This window comes from Penicillium coprophilum, assembly GCF_028826855.1.
Source record: "Penicillium coprophilum strain IBT 35676 chromosome Unknown utg000004l_segment0_segment0, whole genome shotgun sequence".
Classification (NCBI taxonomy): Eukaryota; Fungi; Ascomycota; class Eurotiomycetes; order Eurotiales; family Aspergillaceae; genus Penicillium; species Penicillium coprophilum.
Genome location: NW_026622723.1, coordinates 6,565,378 through 6,581,850, shown reverse-complemented (window position 1 = coordinate 6,581,850; position 16,473 = coordinate 6,565,378). Strand labels below are relative to the sequence as shown.

Genomic DNA, 16,473 nt, shown 5'->3' with positions numbered 1-16,473 from the left:
CCCGGAGGATCTCTTCGAGGGACGCAGAAAGGTTCCATCCCGAACGGCACCTCGTTACTGATCCCGCAAATCCATATTTTGTTCTACGCGACGCGTGGAGATTGTTTGAGAAGGAACCGCGGATGTGCCTGGGTCAGGCTTTGACTTGAATGCAGGTGAAGATTGCGTTGGTGACAATTGTGAGGACGTTTGATCGTGAGATTGTGTATGAGGAGAGGATGTTCATGTGTCAGGTCTTGGATGTCACGGCTAAGCCGTCGCTGGGGTCGCCGACTAGAGTCAGGTTGATTGAGTAGTAGATGCTTCGGATTTGGTATTTACAGGAGTAGTATGTAGCGAAGCGGATGTTTCTGCATGTTTTCAATAATAGCAATCTTGAAAGTTCTCTGAATTTCCAATTGCCGAGCTGTGCCATTACAATTTTGGCTGATCAGGCAGAGTATATCTGAATCTGGAGCGGCATTTCAGAAGAAGCAAAATCTAGGGGACCTCTAATCAAATGGAGCGGCACCGACAGAGAGGTACGGCAAATTCAACGTGGTATTAAAAATGTAATTGATTATAATTGATATCTACATCGCTATTTTAAACAGTGGACATAGGAAGTAATGAAACTATGAGTATAGTTTGAAGTAGTGAAATGAATAATATAACATGAAAGAGACTTCCTCGATAAGCGCTTGGACTGCTAAGAGCGAGGTACTATATCTGGAGTATTTCCCAACTCACCTGGTCAAGAAACTGAGAACACATATACGTCGAGTGCGAGGCCACCAACAGTACGTAGTCTATCTAGCTATGTATCTTTGGAAAGTATGTACAAATCAGAAGTAGTGTAGGGTCCAGCAGCCATGGACCTCAAGACCAAAGTCAATGAGCCCCTTAACGAGCAACCGCATAGATCTCCAATGCATCATGCAGCCTTCCGAAAACGCCCCCATGCCACCCTCTGACCAAATCCCACTCCTCGCCAGGTAAAGTCTTGCTCGCCATCCTCAACCAGGCCCCAATAATAAAGTCCGCATAATTAGCCCGATCCCCCAACAAAAATGGCCCCTCACTACCAAACATCTTGGCCAGCCCTCCCAGCATATCTCGGAAGGATGCAATCAGCTTCTCGCGATGTTCGCCCGTGACTACGAAATCCTCCCAACGGTTCACCCCGGCCCGCCGAACAAACTCGGCCTTCGTTACGTCGGCAGTTGCAGGATCAAGCGGCAACCCTTGGACCATAAGTGCGACGTGCGTGGTGAACGCAGCATCGATATTCATATTGAAGCGCGCATATTGGGGGTATTGACCCTCGTCGCATTCAGACAACGGAATTAAGATTTCACTATCTGGGCTGAAGACGTAATCCAGGGACTGAGGCGGGAAGAGATCGTTTCCGGCTGGGTATTGCTTTTGCAAGTAGACTGCTATGTCGAAGGAATCTCCGAGTTTTTGAGATGTTGTGGGGTCCACTAGGACAGGGAGAGTGTGGAAGTCTGTGCCGTCGGCGAACTTGCGGCACGCAGGGATATTGAGACTTGTCCGAACCTTGGATACGTCGGGGAGTGGGACCCACTGGGTTGAGTAGGGGACTGATTTGAAGTTCAGGGCTAGACGGGATTTCCAAGGGTTTACGGCGGTATTGTTCTTCTCAACTGGGGGCCGCATGGCAATGTCGTAGAAGACTAGTTCTGTGTCCATGGTGAGAAATTGACTGGGGTATTCTTTCCTGAATGTAATCTCAAATGCAGAGGTCTACGTAGAAGTAAATGTGCAATGTGGCAACGTGGGAAGGGGGGTAAGCGTGGAATCACGTGGCCCACTTTGTTCAGCAATGCAGCTCTTGTTCTTTTTCCTAGTAGGTGTGGCTGAAGAACAGTAGGTGAGCATTATCATGCTAAATTGTGACATAATATTTGGTACATACAAGGGAATTGAGCCAAGCTACATTCAGAGCGGTTCAAGCTCAGTGGAAAAGCACTTCAGCACCATTTACAGGTAAGGGGTAAAAATGGGATGCGATACAGCTGGGCCATCGTCTAAGAAATTGGAACTTTTGGCTCAACTTACGATCCGAACTAGGTGGTAATTGATGGCCGCGAAGGGGCATTCGGTGTAAGCCCACACGAAATCAATATGGTCACCTCTCCAGCCGATTCCAATCCTCTTTTCCATCATCTTTTTGAGTGTTCCAGAACGCCTTGCCCTCTTTCTCCTAGTTGTTCTACGTGTTTTCGACTTTGCGCAATTTGACATCCCCCCATCTACGTATTTCTCCTTTTATCTTCCATCGCTAGGAAGCTCATTATTATATAGAATAATACTTTACAAATTCCAGATGGCGTGGCATGACAACGGTTACGCGCTATATATATCTAGATCCCCGGCATCAAAACTCAAAAGCTCATAAGGAGCAAACAACACGGTAATCCTTGAGGTTTACACATCTTGCATTATAATTATTCATGGGGACATTGTAAAGTTCCATCCTTCAGTTTCAGTGCCATTCAGCGGTTGCTCCCCAGCTCCGCTCATCAGCACATCAAAGAACGCAGTGTCGAGGCCTTGGAAAAGCCAATCTTCCATGCCGCCAGAAGCATCGGGAAATGTCTCTTCTGACAGGGCGGAAGCATCTCCAGAGGTGACCTGGGCAGCCAATCCCCCGTGCTTCCGCGCTGATGAGGGCCTCACGGCCTGCGTGGTTGCTGGTGGGGCTGCAGCATCGGATGTGACCACATCAATATGACGATCGGAATCGCTTGGTGTTCCGACATGGATAGATCCAAAGCCCCCAATTATAACACCATCATTTGGGCCTTGCTCCTGCTCCATGTCGCAGGGTGTGATAGAAATACCGTCCCGCGCAATTCTGATGACACCAACGTAGGGCACCTTCACTATCAACACGTTCTGGCCGTCATTTTGGCCGTCATTTGGATGGCTCTCTGTAGACCCTGCCTCAATATCCAGTAAATTGTTCAGTAGGGTAGCACATTTAGATGTGAGGGCATCCTCATGGAGCTCCAACATGGATTCCATGCATTCAAGAGCCCGCTTCACCGCCGCTCGGTCTCCAACCCGGTGGTGTATGAGTAGTTTTTCTGTACCTTGGTTACAGTGGCTCAAGATATGGGCGAGCATCAGTGTCATGCCCGCAATCAGAGCGACAAAATCGCTCATCCGACAGCCTGCTGTGATAGGGTTAAACGTACGGATGGCAATCTGTCGGATCAAAATTTCACGGCTGGCGCTTGCGCAGGCGATTCTCGAGTATACCCTCTGTGAGATATGCCTTGGATTTAGCATGTATGGCAGATGGAGCTGGTTGACTAAAGAATAATAAAATATATGGTCCCAAGCTCGTCGAGTTTCACAGAAGGCATCCACCGAGTTTACTTCAAGACCCGCGAATTGTAATGGCCGCCAGAATGCAGGTGGCCATTGCTCAGTGACCTTCAAGAGCTCTTGATCGATCTCCTGAGTCATGTCAAGTGCCTGCTGGGGTGCTTGCATCTGATTTCGTTCGATAATTTTCTGTACCACATCCGGGATAAGTACGGGCAAGTTTCCGCTCTCGACACAAGCGCTAGTTGCTCTGGGGATTGTAAAACTCGCACCGCTGGTGCTTGTGGGAAGACCCAGTAGCAAGCATAAAAATTGCTCTGTGGAAACAACGCAGGCCCACATGACCGCAGGATCCAGATCGCTTTGTTGGTTGACGACTTTGAAGCGATAGTGACCTGGTCGATGCAAGCTCAATAGCTGTGCTGTCATGACAGCACGGCGCATCGTGATCCAGGATCTTCGGATGTTGCCACCATCTATATGATAAAAGCCCTCAAGAATGAGGTTTTCGAGACCTTCCAAGGTACCCAGCAAGACGTCATTCGTATTCACCAGCTTGATGGCTGAGTCTGCTAGCTGCTCCATGATGGCGCGATGATGCTTAGTGAGCCCGGGTATCGCTTTTGTGGGAGATAGGTGTTGCAATCCTACTGCGAAAAGCAGCATCTGCCTTGCCAACAAGACTGGGTGGCTTTCCGAATATAGGAGATTGGCTACTGGCATTTGCCCTTTGGCCATTTCGCTCGGCCACGAGCTGCATAGCTTGAAGCTGGACTGGTAGCAAAAGATGGACATGCTGCTGAGGTTTTCGAGCAGGATTTCAATGTCTTTCTGAGGAGGGAGAGAGCTTCTTAGAGCTTGAGTGATAGTCTGATATGCGGAAGCCTCCGGAATAGAGCCATGGCTTGAGATTGTCGTTGGTGGAGATCGAAGTGTCGTGAATTGGTTTGGTAATTCCTCAGTCTGTAGGCGAGTGAATGCATCTTTTTGCTTTATCATGACATTAGTAAATAGCCATGTACCGACCTAGGTACCTAAGTAGGTATGTGAAGATGCTGACTAACTTTGCCATGCACTGGCGATGCCGGTCTCGTATGTATTGCAAAGGAAGACGGCGGTAAACTGCCAGCAATAGCACCTGGATGAGAGCGAACACCACTCTCGCCCACTAGCGGTGTACTAACAGAAGCGTCTTGCTCAGCATCTCCTGTAACGCTCTCAGCCATTTCCGGTTGCTCCAAGATTACTTGGTTGATGCATTTCGTGCCTCGACGTTGACATGTTATGCATATTGAATCATGCAGAGACGAGAAGGTACACTTGACTTTTCTCCGCCTACATTCCCAGCAACTGTGTGTACCTTTGCGAACCTTTCTGCGCTTCGCTACGCGTTCGTCCGAGAGAGCACTCATCATCCGGTGGACTGTCGCAACGACCGCGGCAAGAAAAAATAGCCTTTGACCGAGTGCGCAAGATTGTAGATCCCTATGAAGCAGTTCGGGCCGGAACGATTAGTGCTATGTCCGAGACACCTATTGTTGTGGTTACAGATGACCAGGCTTTAGATCTCATTTTCTCGGTCGTGCGATCTCGGGATCTCCCGACAGGCCAGGGGCCCCGGGGCATGTTTGCGCTGACTAATCAGGATTCGTCCGAGACTTGGGAATCTTGGCCCTTCGGACGATTCAGCCGAGCTATGCGGGCAACGGCTAACTCGCAATAGTCTTAATTTCTTGTTTATATCTCATAATCTACAGTTCCTATTGGAGCATCTGAAAATTATACCCTTGGGGCTAGTACAATATATAATACTGCCGCTCAGAAGGCCTCCTTAGCGTTAAAGCAGAAATTGAACTGAGGTCGAGCTTGATTCGGCCGAAGTAGTGGCATCCCTTGTCTAACTCTCTGATCTAGCTCGGAGATGTGACACGTCTGCCTGGATTTGTTTGTTGCGGCTTGAATTCGTCCGAAGTCGACATACATAAACAAGCTACCTTCCTAATGTGCGAAGGGGCAATATGTTAATCCTGTCATAATACCAATCTGCGAACTTGGTCAATAATGGAGAAGCAAACCATCGACACAGATAAACAAGCGACGGTCGAAGATCCGTCGCGGCGTTCTATTACCCTAGTTTCAAGCTCAGAACGAAGCAACCTGGATATCCCCAACCACGATGCGAAAGCTCATCCGACTGATGAATATCCGCATGGTGCACGTCTAGCTGCTGTTATGCTTTCACTCATGCTGGGCATGTTTTTGGTCGCACTTGACAATGTCAGTCACCCGTTTCGCAAAACACCGCACAAACTGATCAAGACGATCGATAGACTATCCTCGGCACGGCGATTCCCAAAATCACGGACGAGTTCCATGACCTGAACAAAGTCTCTTGGTATGGGGCAGCATACTTGATGACATATGGTAGTGGTTAGTTATATGAACACATTTTTCTATGGATGGCATGTTAACTTTCCACGCAGAGTGGCTCTTTGCGAAACGTTTACAATTTTTGGGATCTTCTGTCCTAAATTCACTCCGGTACGAAATGACTAACTATTACAGGCTTCCAATCAACCTGGGGCAAATTTTACAAGTACTTTCCGATTAAGCTTTGGTTTCTCGTTGCAGTATTCATTTTTGAGGTGGGCAGTCTCATCTGCGCCGTGGCGAAAGACCCTACAACTCTCATAGTTGGCAGGGCGCTCGCCGGTTTTGGCGGAGCCGGAGTGGGAGTGGGAATTTTCACAATTATCGGATTTGCTGCGCCTCCTGAAAAACGTCCACAGCTTTTAGGATTTACTGGAGCAACCTATGGCATCGCCGCAGTTCTGGGACCCCTCATTGGCGGCGCCTTTACTGCCAAAGTGTCATGGCGCTGGGTAAGACGAGGAACATTGAGTATTGGTTGAGCCTATCACTGACCACTGTATAGTGCTTCTACATTAACCTGCCTATTGGAGGACTTGCTGCCGGGACGATCTTCTTGCTCTTCAAGACTCCAAGTAGTGCAACCCCGGCTGAGGCTACACCCAAAGAGAAGTTCTTGCAGATGGACCTAGTTGGCGGGGCCCTTATGATGGGACTGATCGTTTCATTTCTGCTGGCTCTGCAGTACGGGGGCCAAACACATTCGTGGAAGAGCAGCGAAGTCATAGGACTGCTGGTCGGCTTTTTCGTGATGGTTCTAGTCTTTGTGGCTTGGGAAACGTACCAGAAGGAACGTGCGATGATTGTTCCTCGACTGGTAAGCCATGATGCAAGTCCTTTCCTGCTATTATATATGCTAATACAAAAGTTTCTCCAGTTCATGAAACGCTACATATCCGTGGGCTCCATTTTTATGTTCTTCTTTGGTGGCGCTTACTTCATCATTCTTTACTTTCTTCCGATTTACTTCCAGAGCGTTTACAACAACAGTCCAATCGGATCTGGTGTCAAAATGCTTGCACTCATAATCCCACTCACACTCGCTGCCATTGTACAAGGATTTGCGCTATCCAAAATTGGCATCGTACCGCTGTTCTGGGTTATTGGTGGCGTTTTGGGAACCGTCGGCTGTGGTCTATTCTATACTTTTGATATTGGAACATCTACTGGCAAGTGGATTGGATATCAGATTCTTGTTGGCTTAAGCGTTGGTTGGACATTCCAAATTGCCATGTCAAATGCGCAAGTCCATGCTTCACCAGAGGACATGTCACAGGCTACAGCCATCGTCAATTGTGAGTCCTCAATGCATTTTGGCCTACAAATTCTCCGTGCTAACACCATTCTAGTCTTCACAACCGTTGGCGGAGCCTTCTTTCTTTCAGCAGCGCAATGCGTCTTTAACAATCAACTGCTTGGGACGGTTACCAAAAGGCTCCCCGAGCTCGACCCGGCGGTAGTTATTGGGACCGGTGCAACGCAAGTCCGCGAAGTTTTTACGGCGTCGCAAGTTTCGGTCATCATCAATGCCTACATGGTCGGTCTGAAAGCTGTCTTTGCGATTACAATCGCCGCCTATGGTGTTGCCACCATCACTGGATTGTTTGGCAGCTGGAAGAAGATCAACGGTAATGAGCTGAAGAAGACGGCTGGCGGCGCGGCATGATCGGCCGCAAATCTTTGGCATGTTGACGAAGAGTCATAGATATCCGAATGATGAATAACCATCTTAGGGAGGAAGGATGTGCCATTCCCCGACTGAGGCGCTGTCGGGTCTATAGACCTAGAGTTACCTGGCGCTCGGTGCGCAGAGTTTTGGCCGGCTGGGCATTCATCATGTGTTAGTAGAGCCTTTAATACCGCAAAACTTACAAAGTTTGTACGGGTCAATAAATTCAAATTCTGACCAACTTCGCTGGTATTGGTCATCGTGTCAGAACGCGAAGATCGACGTGTGCTAAGACAAGCTTTGAGTAGCTGTAGTTATATTGACTATGTTTGTAGTATCGTCAAGCGATGGAATTACAGTTCCCAACTGGGCGTCATGAGCCGGGCTTATGCTTACAGGTGCCTGCTCTATTTGCTACTTGTGGTGCTTGGAGCGACAATCTTCGGTAAGCACAGATAATCCGCTGTAAGCATGACGCTGACTGTGATAATCCAATCACCAGGGCACTAACTTGGAATGCAATAAATGTATATCTACAGAGGGCTTTTGTGGCTTGTTTTATAGGTTCCACAACACCCAACTACAATTAAATAGAATATTCAGTATTCATAGCATTTTGTATCGAAAATGGCAATTCCTCAGTCTTGCACCGTTCTCGTGGCAGGTGGTGGTCCCGGTGGTTCTTATACCGCCGCCGCTCTCGCACGTGAGGGTGTTGATGTTGTCTTGCTCGAAGCAGATAGTCACCCCCGGTATGAATCCATGTGCTAGGCCCCACACATTGCCTGCTGATCCACTAATTCGTGCAGATACCACATCGGAGAGAGTCTCCTCCCTTCAATGCGGTATCTTCTTCGTTTCATTGACCTTGAAAATACTTTCGAGCAGCATGGATTCCAGAAGAAGGTGAGATAACCATCAAGCGGGAGACTTTATCTCTGCTGTGCAAGCCCGTATAGGCTAACTGTGGATTCAGCTCGGTGCATTTTTTAAGCTGAACGCAAAGAGTGCAGGATGTTAGTAAAAGCCGTGTCACCCTAATGTGTGGAGTTACGACCTGAATTAATACCATCACAGATACCGACTTCATCAGGGCCAACGGTCCTAATGGGTATTCCTGGAACGTGGTGAGATCCGAATCGGATGAGATCCTTTTTCGCCATGCCGCAAAGAGTGGCGCAAAGACATTCGAGAATGTCTCGTTGAAGTCAGTGAACTTCGAGGCTTATGAGAGCGATATGTTCACCAGCCAGCATAAATTAGCCAACCCCGGACGACCTATTTCGGCTGAATGGAAGATGAAAGATGGTAGCTCTGGTACCATCTCGTTCGATTATTTGGTGGATGCAACTGGTCGTGTTGGTATTCTATCAACCAAGTACCTCAAGAATCGCAAGTTCAACGAAAGCTTCAGAAATATTGCTATGTGGGGTTACTTCAAGGGTAATATTCCGCCAAGTCCAGGGACAGATCGTGAAAACCAGCCTATATCCGAAGGCATGAGAGGTGAGTCAGTCAAGTGTATATGCAAATTTTTGTTACTTGTCACTGACCAGGTAATTGTATATGGCCGTACGTAGATGGGTCAGGCTGGGTGTGGATGTTGCCTTTACACAACGGCACAGTATCAATCGGGGCTGTTGTTCGAAAAGACATTTTTCTTGCCAAGAAGAAGGCGTTGCCAGAAGGCACAACGGACGCTCAGGCCCTGGCGAGCTTAGTTGCACTCTGTCCCACCATTTCTTCGTATTTGGAGCCGGCTGAACTAGCTTCTGGGATCAGGCAAGCGACAGATTATTCCTACAGTGCCAGCGCGTATGCTGGTCCAAACTTCCGTATTGTTGGCGATGCAGGATGTTTTATTGATCCCTTCTTCTCGTCTGGTCATCATCTCGCCCTCTCGAGTGCCCTCGCAGCGGCTACGTCTATCAATGCATGCATCAGAGGCGATTGCAACGAATTCGATGCCTCCAGATGGTTTGCTAAAAAGGTTGACGAAGGCTACACGTTGTTCCTTGTAGTGGTAATGGCTGCTCTCAAGCAAATCCGGATGCAAGAAGAGCCCATCCTGTCCGACCTCGACGAGGAAGGATTTGATCGAGCGTTCGCAGTCCTCAGGCCAGGTGAGATACCCTCGTACACTCCATTGAATTTCTTCGCTCTGCTTGATCCATATGAGCTTCATACCGTGACTCTAACACTTGCAAATTTGGACAGTCATTCAGGGGGCCGCAGATAAGGAGACTGCACCAAAAGTTAAAGGCGAGTCGATCACCGAGACTATCAACCTCTGTCTCAATGCGCTGAACGATCTACACGACACGGAACTGCAAAAAAAGTTGACCAACATTGTGGAGGCAAAAGGCACACCTAAGCAAGATCAGCTCCTCGGAAAGCTTTCGCCAGAGGAAACAGCAGCCCTTCAGCGTATGCGCGCCATGCATTCGATACTCCCTATGGGTGAGCTTCAGGACTTCGAGAACAGCAATATAGATGGCTTGAAAGCTCGATTGGAGTATGGTAGCTTGGGGCTTTCTCGTGACCATGCAGGATTTTGTCGCGACGGCGCTGGGGGTACGGAAATCTAGATCCGAGATTTCTATTCTCGCAGAGTCTAAGAAGCTATCGGCGACTATATTAGTGATTTACATACACCAATAGGAGCCTTTTATGATGGAAAAGAAAATTGTACTATCCTCAAATATCTGCTATTCCACAGTGCATGCTAGTCTATCTGTAGCTAAATAATTAGATAGCAACCTTCGCAATTCATCACGAAGAACTATTCAAGTACATGAATGACAGACCTGAGAGATCCTTGGGTCATATACCATGGCTAACGTAGTATAAACTGTATCATAAGCGGCATATTCTAGTGTGGATTTTCATTATAGATCAAAAATAGAAGAAGTCAACTTGGCTCAGAAACAGGATTTCTCAATATGAGTATTACAGTAATTCAAATAGAAGCAACTTCTCGGTACTCAAAGTGACGCTGCATTATCAGAACTACCATCAAGGCGGGGGTCCAAGTGGTCATCTCTCAATCACTACAGCTGGCTAATGATTTTGCAATTTGGCTGGGAAGCAAATACCACTACTAAGAGGGGTTAGAGATTTTGGTCCCAATACCTAGGTAAGCTCTAGAGATGTGCAGGTAAGCAAAGTAAGCAGTCTAGATGCTGTAATCTATTATATGCTGACGTGTAAGAGAAGAATGTTGAGTAACAGACTGGCTCTGAGCGCGACTCAAATGGTTGCATTAGAAGTCCTATTTACCTGCCAAAGTCGGGATCACATATTACAACTTTTCAACAAGCAAATATTGTCCTGATGGTATCGGCCAAAGTCTTGTATTTTTCGGGGGAAATTCCTCAGGGAGACCCAGAGGGAGATCAAAGAACCCTTTTCAGAAAGCTAAGTTTGCTCAGTAAAGAACGAGATCATGTTGTCCTTGCATCGTTGCTGGAGTGTGTGACACTAGCAGTAAAAGACGAATGCAGCAGGCTAAGTCATCGCCACCGAGATCTCATTCCACCGTTCGAAAGCGTCCTCGATTTGACAGATCACGTTTTGAAATTAAGGAAGACACCACTTGGTGGAGCCATTGAGCGAGTTCTGGTTTTGGTGTTTCAGGTGGGAAGCTTTGTTGCGTATGTTTCACCCATTCAATGCGGATAACAAAGCTCATATTTTGGCAAGATATCATGAGGCTCATCCACTGGAATACAATTTCACACCGGTCAGCACCTCACTGATCGGAAGAGGATCAGGTTTACTCTCGGCAGCTGCGATCGGCCTCTCACCAAGCATCTTAATGATACCGAGCATCGCTGGGCATATTGCGAGAATCTCGTTTCGTTTTGGACTGGTTGTCGATCAAGTTTGTCGATCGTTGGAGATCTCTCAAGATGAGATAAATGCCAACGGCGCCTGGGTATATTGTGTGCACGGGATGGGTGAGCAAGACGCACGCGATGCAGTAAATCAGTTCAATGAGAACAAAGTGAGCAAGGAACCAGAATTGAACTCGCTGGCTATATGCTGACATATGTATTAGGCGTATGCATCAACCAGTCGCGCGTCTGTTTTCAACGTCGATAACGCCGGAAGCTCGGTCAGCATAGGTGGACCACCCAGCACACTGAAGGCGCTTTTTGCTGAGTGCGATGGTTTCAAAAACACGACCAATGTGGCAATGAGGAAAATACAGGGTATGTGGCATACCGACAACGTGTATGGGGCGGAGCACGTGAGGCAAGTTCTCCCAATGATCGAATCCACACGGGAGTTGTACATCCCGTTAATATCTCCCGTGAGCGGAGAGCCGTTCCGGAAGACAGAAGCTGGGCCCCTGCTGGAACAGATCATGGAAGAGATATTGACCGAGCGGGTACGATGGGACATGGTCATTGACGTTGTCACCAACCAACTGAAGCAGCTGATGCCCGAATCAGCTCAACTGGTCAGCATACTGCCATCACACTATAATCAGAACATGGTGGAACGCTGGCAGATTGAACTGCCTAAAGCGGCGGTGTCAGACCTTGCCATGACACCAGCTGTATTGGATCTCGTTCTTGGAAATTGTCCACCAAAAGACACAAAATCGTCGAAGATTGCTGTCGTAGGAATGGCATGTCGCTTCCCAGGAGCAGATACGACCGAAGAATTATGGGAGCGGTTGATGCAGGGCCAAGATATGCACCGGCATGTTCCTCCTGATAGATTTGACGTCCAAACACATGTTGATCCCACGGGAAAAGCACATAACACGTCAAAGACTTCTTATGGCTGCTTCGTTGATAATCCAGGGCAGTTTGAAGCTATGTTCTTCGGCATGTCACCCAGAGAGGCTGAACAAACGGACCCAATGCAGCGCCTGGCATTGGTGACGGCATATGAGGCTCTGGAAAACGCAGGCTATGTCGACGGTCGAGGCGTCACCCATCGCCAGCGTGTAGGCACATTTTACGGCCAAGCCAGTGATGACTATCGCGAAGTCAACTCTGGGCAGGAAGTAGGTACTTATTTTATTCCAGGTGGATGCAGAGCATTTGGTCCAGGGCGTATCAACTACTTTCTCAATTTCTGGGGCCCAAGCTTTAGTGTTGACACGGCGTGCTCATCGAGTTTGGCAGCTATTCAAGCCGCGTGTTCGTCACTGTGGAGTGGAGATGTTGACATGGCCATTACTGTGAGTTCACGGATCCACACAAAATTCTATCAGGTTCGAAGAGCTGATCAAATCCTGGCTCTGTCGCCATAGGGAGGAATGAATATTCTCACTAACTCTGATGTTTATGCTGGGCTCAGCCAAGGCCACTTTCTCTCTCCTACAGGGGGTTGTAAGACATGGGATGAGGGAGCCGACGGATACTGTAGATCAGGTATGCCGTCGCCCTTTCACCCTTGGCATTCACTAACTGGAATTTCTGATCAGATGGAGTCGGAAGCGTGGTTTTGAAAAGGCTTGAAGATGCGGAAGCCGACAACGACAACGTCATCGCGGTAGTCCTTTCGGCAGCTACTTCTCATTCGGCGGAAGCTGTTTCAATCACGCATCCTCACGACGCAGCCCAGGCACTATTGTACAACCAAATTGTGCGACGAGCGGGTATTGACCCCCTAGAGGTAGGTTATGTGGAAATGCACGGCACAGGGACGCAGGCCGGCGATCCTACTGAGATGAGATCTGTGACCAGTGTTTTCGCGCCTTCCCGTCTTCGTGGCAACAGGCCCATACCCCTGCACGTGGGCTCAGTCAAAGCCAATATGGGTCATGGAGAGGCTGCTGCGGGAATCATGGCTTTCATAAAGACCATGCTAGTCTTCCAGAATGGCATCATTCCGCCTCACATCGGCGTGAAGACAGGCTTAAATCCTGCTTTACCAGATTTGGACAATATGGGCGTCGTGATTCCATTTAAAGCAGCCAATTGGGGCCCTGCTGGTACGCATAGGAGGCTTGCCATGGTCAATAATTTTGGCGCTGCTGGAGGTAACACGGCCATGATTATCGAAGAGGCCAGCACGAGGCCACGGGCATTTAAGGACGCACGAGAATTTCACGCTATTACTGTTTCTGCAAAGACAGCTCAGTCTCTCAGCTTGAACATCAAGCGCCTTGTTGAGTATATTGAGGTTTCGCAAGACTTATCCGTTGCCGACGTTGCCTACACACTCTCGGCCAGGAGGCGTCACTACGCATACCGGAAATCCGTTATAGTGAAATCCTTAGCCGAGGCTGTCAAACAGCTTCAACCACACGTCGAAACTGCGATTGCTCAGACTCCGACCTTGGTGAAACAACCCCCGGTCGCTTTTGTTTTTGGTGGTCAAGGCACTTTCTATGTGGGAATAGCAGCTGAGATCTATCGGGACTCACCCTTCTTCCGCGGCCAACTTGATCAGTTTGACAGTCTTGCACGTCGGCAGAACTTCCCATCCTTCCTACCTGCCATTGATAGAATGAGTGTTCGTGAAGATCTGCCAGCCTCCACCGTACATCTCGCGATCGTGTGTGCTGAGATTGCGCTTGCTCGACTTTGCATAACATTTGGTATTAAGCCATGTGCCGTCATTGGACATAGCCTGGGTGAATATGCCGCACTGGCCGTTGCTGGTGTACTATCAGACAGTGATACAGTTTTCCTAGTTGGCACGCGAGCAGCCATTCTGGAGTCCAACTGCTCATCATACACCCATGGCATGGTCTCCGTTCGCGCATCAGTGGCAGATATTGCGCGGGAAGCCGATGGCTTGCCATTCGAAGTAGCTTGTATCAACGGTCCGAATGAGACTGTTATTGGCGGTACCATTCAGAATCTGGATGCCTGTTCAGCTCGTCTGTCCAAAGCAGGGTTTCGAACAACGCGTGTAGATGTGCCACATGCATATCACACGGCTCAGATGGACAATGTCGTCAATGACCTCAGTCGCCAAACCCAGGACGTTGTTTACAACGCCCCCAGAATTCCCATTATCTCTCCACGAGACTCAAATGTCATAGAGACAGGGGCTAACATTGACTCATCGTACTTGACAACTTCCCTCAGAAAGACGGTGGACTTCGCTGGTGCTCTCAACGTGGCGTGCGAAGCTGGTGTTGTGTCAAAATCTACCGTTTGGGTTGAGTTGGGCCCTCATCCAGTATGCAACGGTTTCATCAGTCGTACACTCGCCGAGACTCGCCTCACATGCTCGCCTTTACGACGAGATAGCGAAAGTTGGACATCCTTGGTAAAGATGCTGAACAGTCTATACGAGATTGGTCTTAACATCGACTGGAATGAGTACCATCGTCCTTTTGAGCACGCACTTCGACTTGTTTCCGTACCGACGTATGCTTGGAACAACAAGAACTATTGGATACAGTACCGGGGAGATTGGAATTTGACCAAGGGTCTGGCTTTACCAGAACCAGCATCTCCTGTTGCTCGCGGGTTTCGAACATCAAGTATTCAACGACTTTACTCCGAGAATTACGACTTATTGACAGGACAGGTTTTGGGCGAATGCAATATGACCGATGCATCACTCAAAGAGATAATAAATGGACATGCCATGAATGGCTATGGTGTTGCTTCTTCGGTATGTTCAAAACAGGCTCCACCTTTGCTCACACCTCCTGACATGTGATAGTTTCTTCACGCCGACATGGCATTTACGCTGGCCCAAAGAGTCCAAGAAAAAGCTTTTTCGTCGAAATTTAGTGGAATGGGCATCAACGTGGCGAATTTTGAGTATCACGATCCAGTGGTGCCAGATTCAAGCTCTCTCGATCCACATCCTATTCTTGTCCAAGCTGAGGCCAACGCCGAGAAAGGAGAAGTTCGCATTAAGTGGTTCAACCCGGCTAATGACAAATGGTACTGCCATGCTACAGCCTTTTACGAAGACGCTTCGGCCTGGCTGTCCAATTGGGTTCGAACTACCAAACTTGTTACCAGTCGCATTGATGCACTCAATCTTATGTCACTCGATGGTACGGCCAGCAAACTCACCACCGATCTAGCGTACGCCCTCTTTGGTAAGCTGGTGGATTACTCTAACACGTATCGCACCATGCAATGGGTCATACTCAACGAAGATGAAGCCGTGGCCGAGGTTATTTTCCCCGCAGACACCCAAGGGGATTGGGCTGTACCACCACATTTTATTGATGGTCTCGTATCACTGTCTGGTTTTATTCTGAATGGGGGTACACACTTTGACAACACCAGCAACTTCTTCATCACGCCGTCATGGAAGTCTATGCGTTTCGCTAAGCCGTTGGTCCCTGGCGATCGATATCTTGCATACGTGAGGATGGTGCCAGAGGCTAATGAAAATAACGGTAAACTCGGCTCTTACGTCGGTGACGTCTATATTTTACAGGACAGTCAAATCGTGGGCGTGGTGGAAGCGATTTTGTTTAGGCAGTGGCCGAGAGTAATGCTGAATCGGTTCTTTCGCCCAGCAAACGCGGCTGCTCCTACTCCCGCTACCAAGACAAAGCCGTCGGGTCCAATTCCAGTACCATCTACAAGTTTCCTACAGGAAAGAGCAATGGCGATGGTGATGGCGGCGAATATGAATGGAGGACATGCTGCATCCGCTTCAACTCCCCCAACTTCTGGACCGATCAATCAGTCTGTTGATCTTCCAAAGACTATGCCTCATTCCAATTACAATCTTCTACCGCCCAGAGGTGCGCCACCTCCGAATGAATTGGTAGAAAAGACCGACAGCGACAGCGGCTATGAGGAAGCTGTTGATACCGATGATGCTGCATCACGCGCTCTAAACATATTGGCTGAAGAGCTTGCGGTCGATATAGGCTTACTGACTGACGAGTGTGAAATTGCGGATATTGGTCTCGACTCGCTCATGTCGCTCGTTATCTCACAGAAGCTGCGCGAGAATATTGGCATTGAGATACGTGATGCATTCTACCTTGAAGTGACAACGATTGGTGATCTGAAAAAGTTGGTTTCCTAGACAGACCTTTTCGTTTTCATGGCTTGTGATATTAGTTTTTTTGGGGGTATCGATTC

The 16,473-nt window shown here is 48.5% G+C and overlaps 6 protein-coding genes across 6 annotated transcripts; 4 read left to right on the top strand and 2 right to left on the bottom strand.

Annotated features, from left to right (window-relative positions):
• Positions 1 to 882: 882 nt before the first annotated feature.
• N7500_006911 (uncharacterized protein) lies at positions 883 to 1,692 on the bottom strand (the record flags this gene model as incomplete). The annotated part of the gene is made up of 1 exon (XM_056678055.1): positions 883 to 1,692. One exon carries the CDS (start codon positions 1,690 to 1,692, stop codon positions 883 to 885), a length of 810 nt encoding a protein of 269 aa, XP_056533055.1.
• Positions 1,693 to 2,454: 762 nt separating this feature from the next.
• N7500_006910 (uncharacterized protein) lies at positions 2,455 to 4,748 on the bottom strand (the record flags this gene model as incomplete). The annotated part of the gene is made up of 2 exons (XM_056678054.1): positions 2,455 to 4,326; positions 4,401 to 4,748. The coding sequence occupies 2 exons, from the start codon at positions 4,746 to 4,748 to the stop codon at positions 2,455 to 2,457; spliced, it is 2,220 nt and encodes a 739-aa protein (XP_056533054.1).
• Positions 4,749 to 4,855: 107 nt separating this feature from the next.
• Positions 4,856 to 5,059, top strand: N7500_006909 (uncharacterized protein; the record flags this gene model as incomplete). The annotated part of the gene is made up of 1 exon (XM_056678053.1): positions 4,856 to 5,059. One exon carries the CDS (start codon positions 4,856 to 4,858, stop codon positions 5,057 to 5,059), a length of 204 nt encoding a protein of 67 aa, XP_056533053.1.
• A 338-nt stretch (positions 5,060 to 5,397) lies between these two features.
• On the top strand, positions 5,398 to 7,432 carry N7500_006908 (MDR family MFS transporter; the record flags this gene model as incomplete). The annotated part of the gene is made up of 6 exons (XM_056678052.1): positions 5,398 to 5,613; positions 5,667 to 5,766; positions 5,902 to 6,218; positions 6,272 to 6,583; positions 6,644 to 7,061; positions 7,116 to 7,432. 6 exons carry the CDS (start codon positions 5,398 to 5,400, stop codon positions 7,430 to 7,432), a joined length of 1,680 nt encoding a protein of 559 aa, XP_056533052.1.
• Positions 7,433 to 8,062: 630 nt separating this feature from the next.
• N7500_006907 (NAD(P)/FAD-dependent oxidoreductase) lies at positions 8,063 to 10,008 on the top strand (the record flags this gene model as incomplete). Its single annotated transcript, XM_056678051.1, has 6 exons — positions 8,063 to 8,187; positions 8,245 to 8,341; positions 8,412 to 8,451; positions 8,513 to 8,941; positions 8,992 to 9,558; positions 9,653 to 10,008. Coding segments are annotated over 6 exons (1,614 nt in total), but the record flags the coding sequence as incomplete, so codon positions are not given.
• Positions 10,009 to 11,252: 1,244 nt separating this feature from the next.
• On the top strand, positions 11,253 to 16,417 carry N7500_006906 (Acyl transferase/acyl hydrolase/lysophospholipase; the record flags this gene model as incomplete). Its single annotated transcript, XM_056678050.1, has 5 exons — positions 11,253 to 11,441; positions 11,496 to 12,632; positions 12,705 to 12,825; positions 12,879 to 15,028; positions 15,080 to 16,417. 5 exons carry the CDS (start codon positions 11,253 to 11,255, stop codon positions 16,415 to 16,417), a joined length of 4,935 nt encoding a protein of 1,644 aa, XP_056533050.1.
• Positions 16,418 to 16,473: the final 56 nt, after the last annotated feature.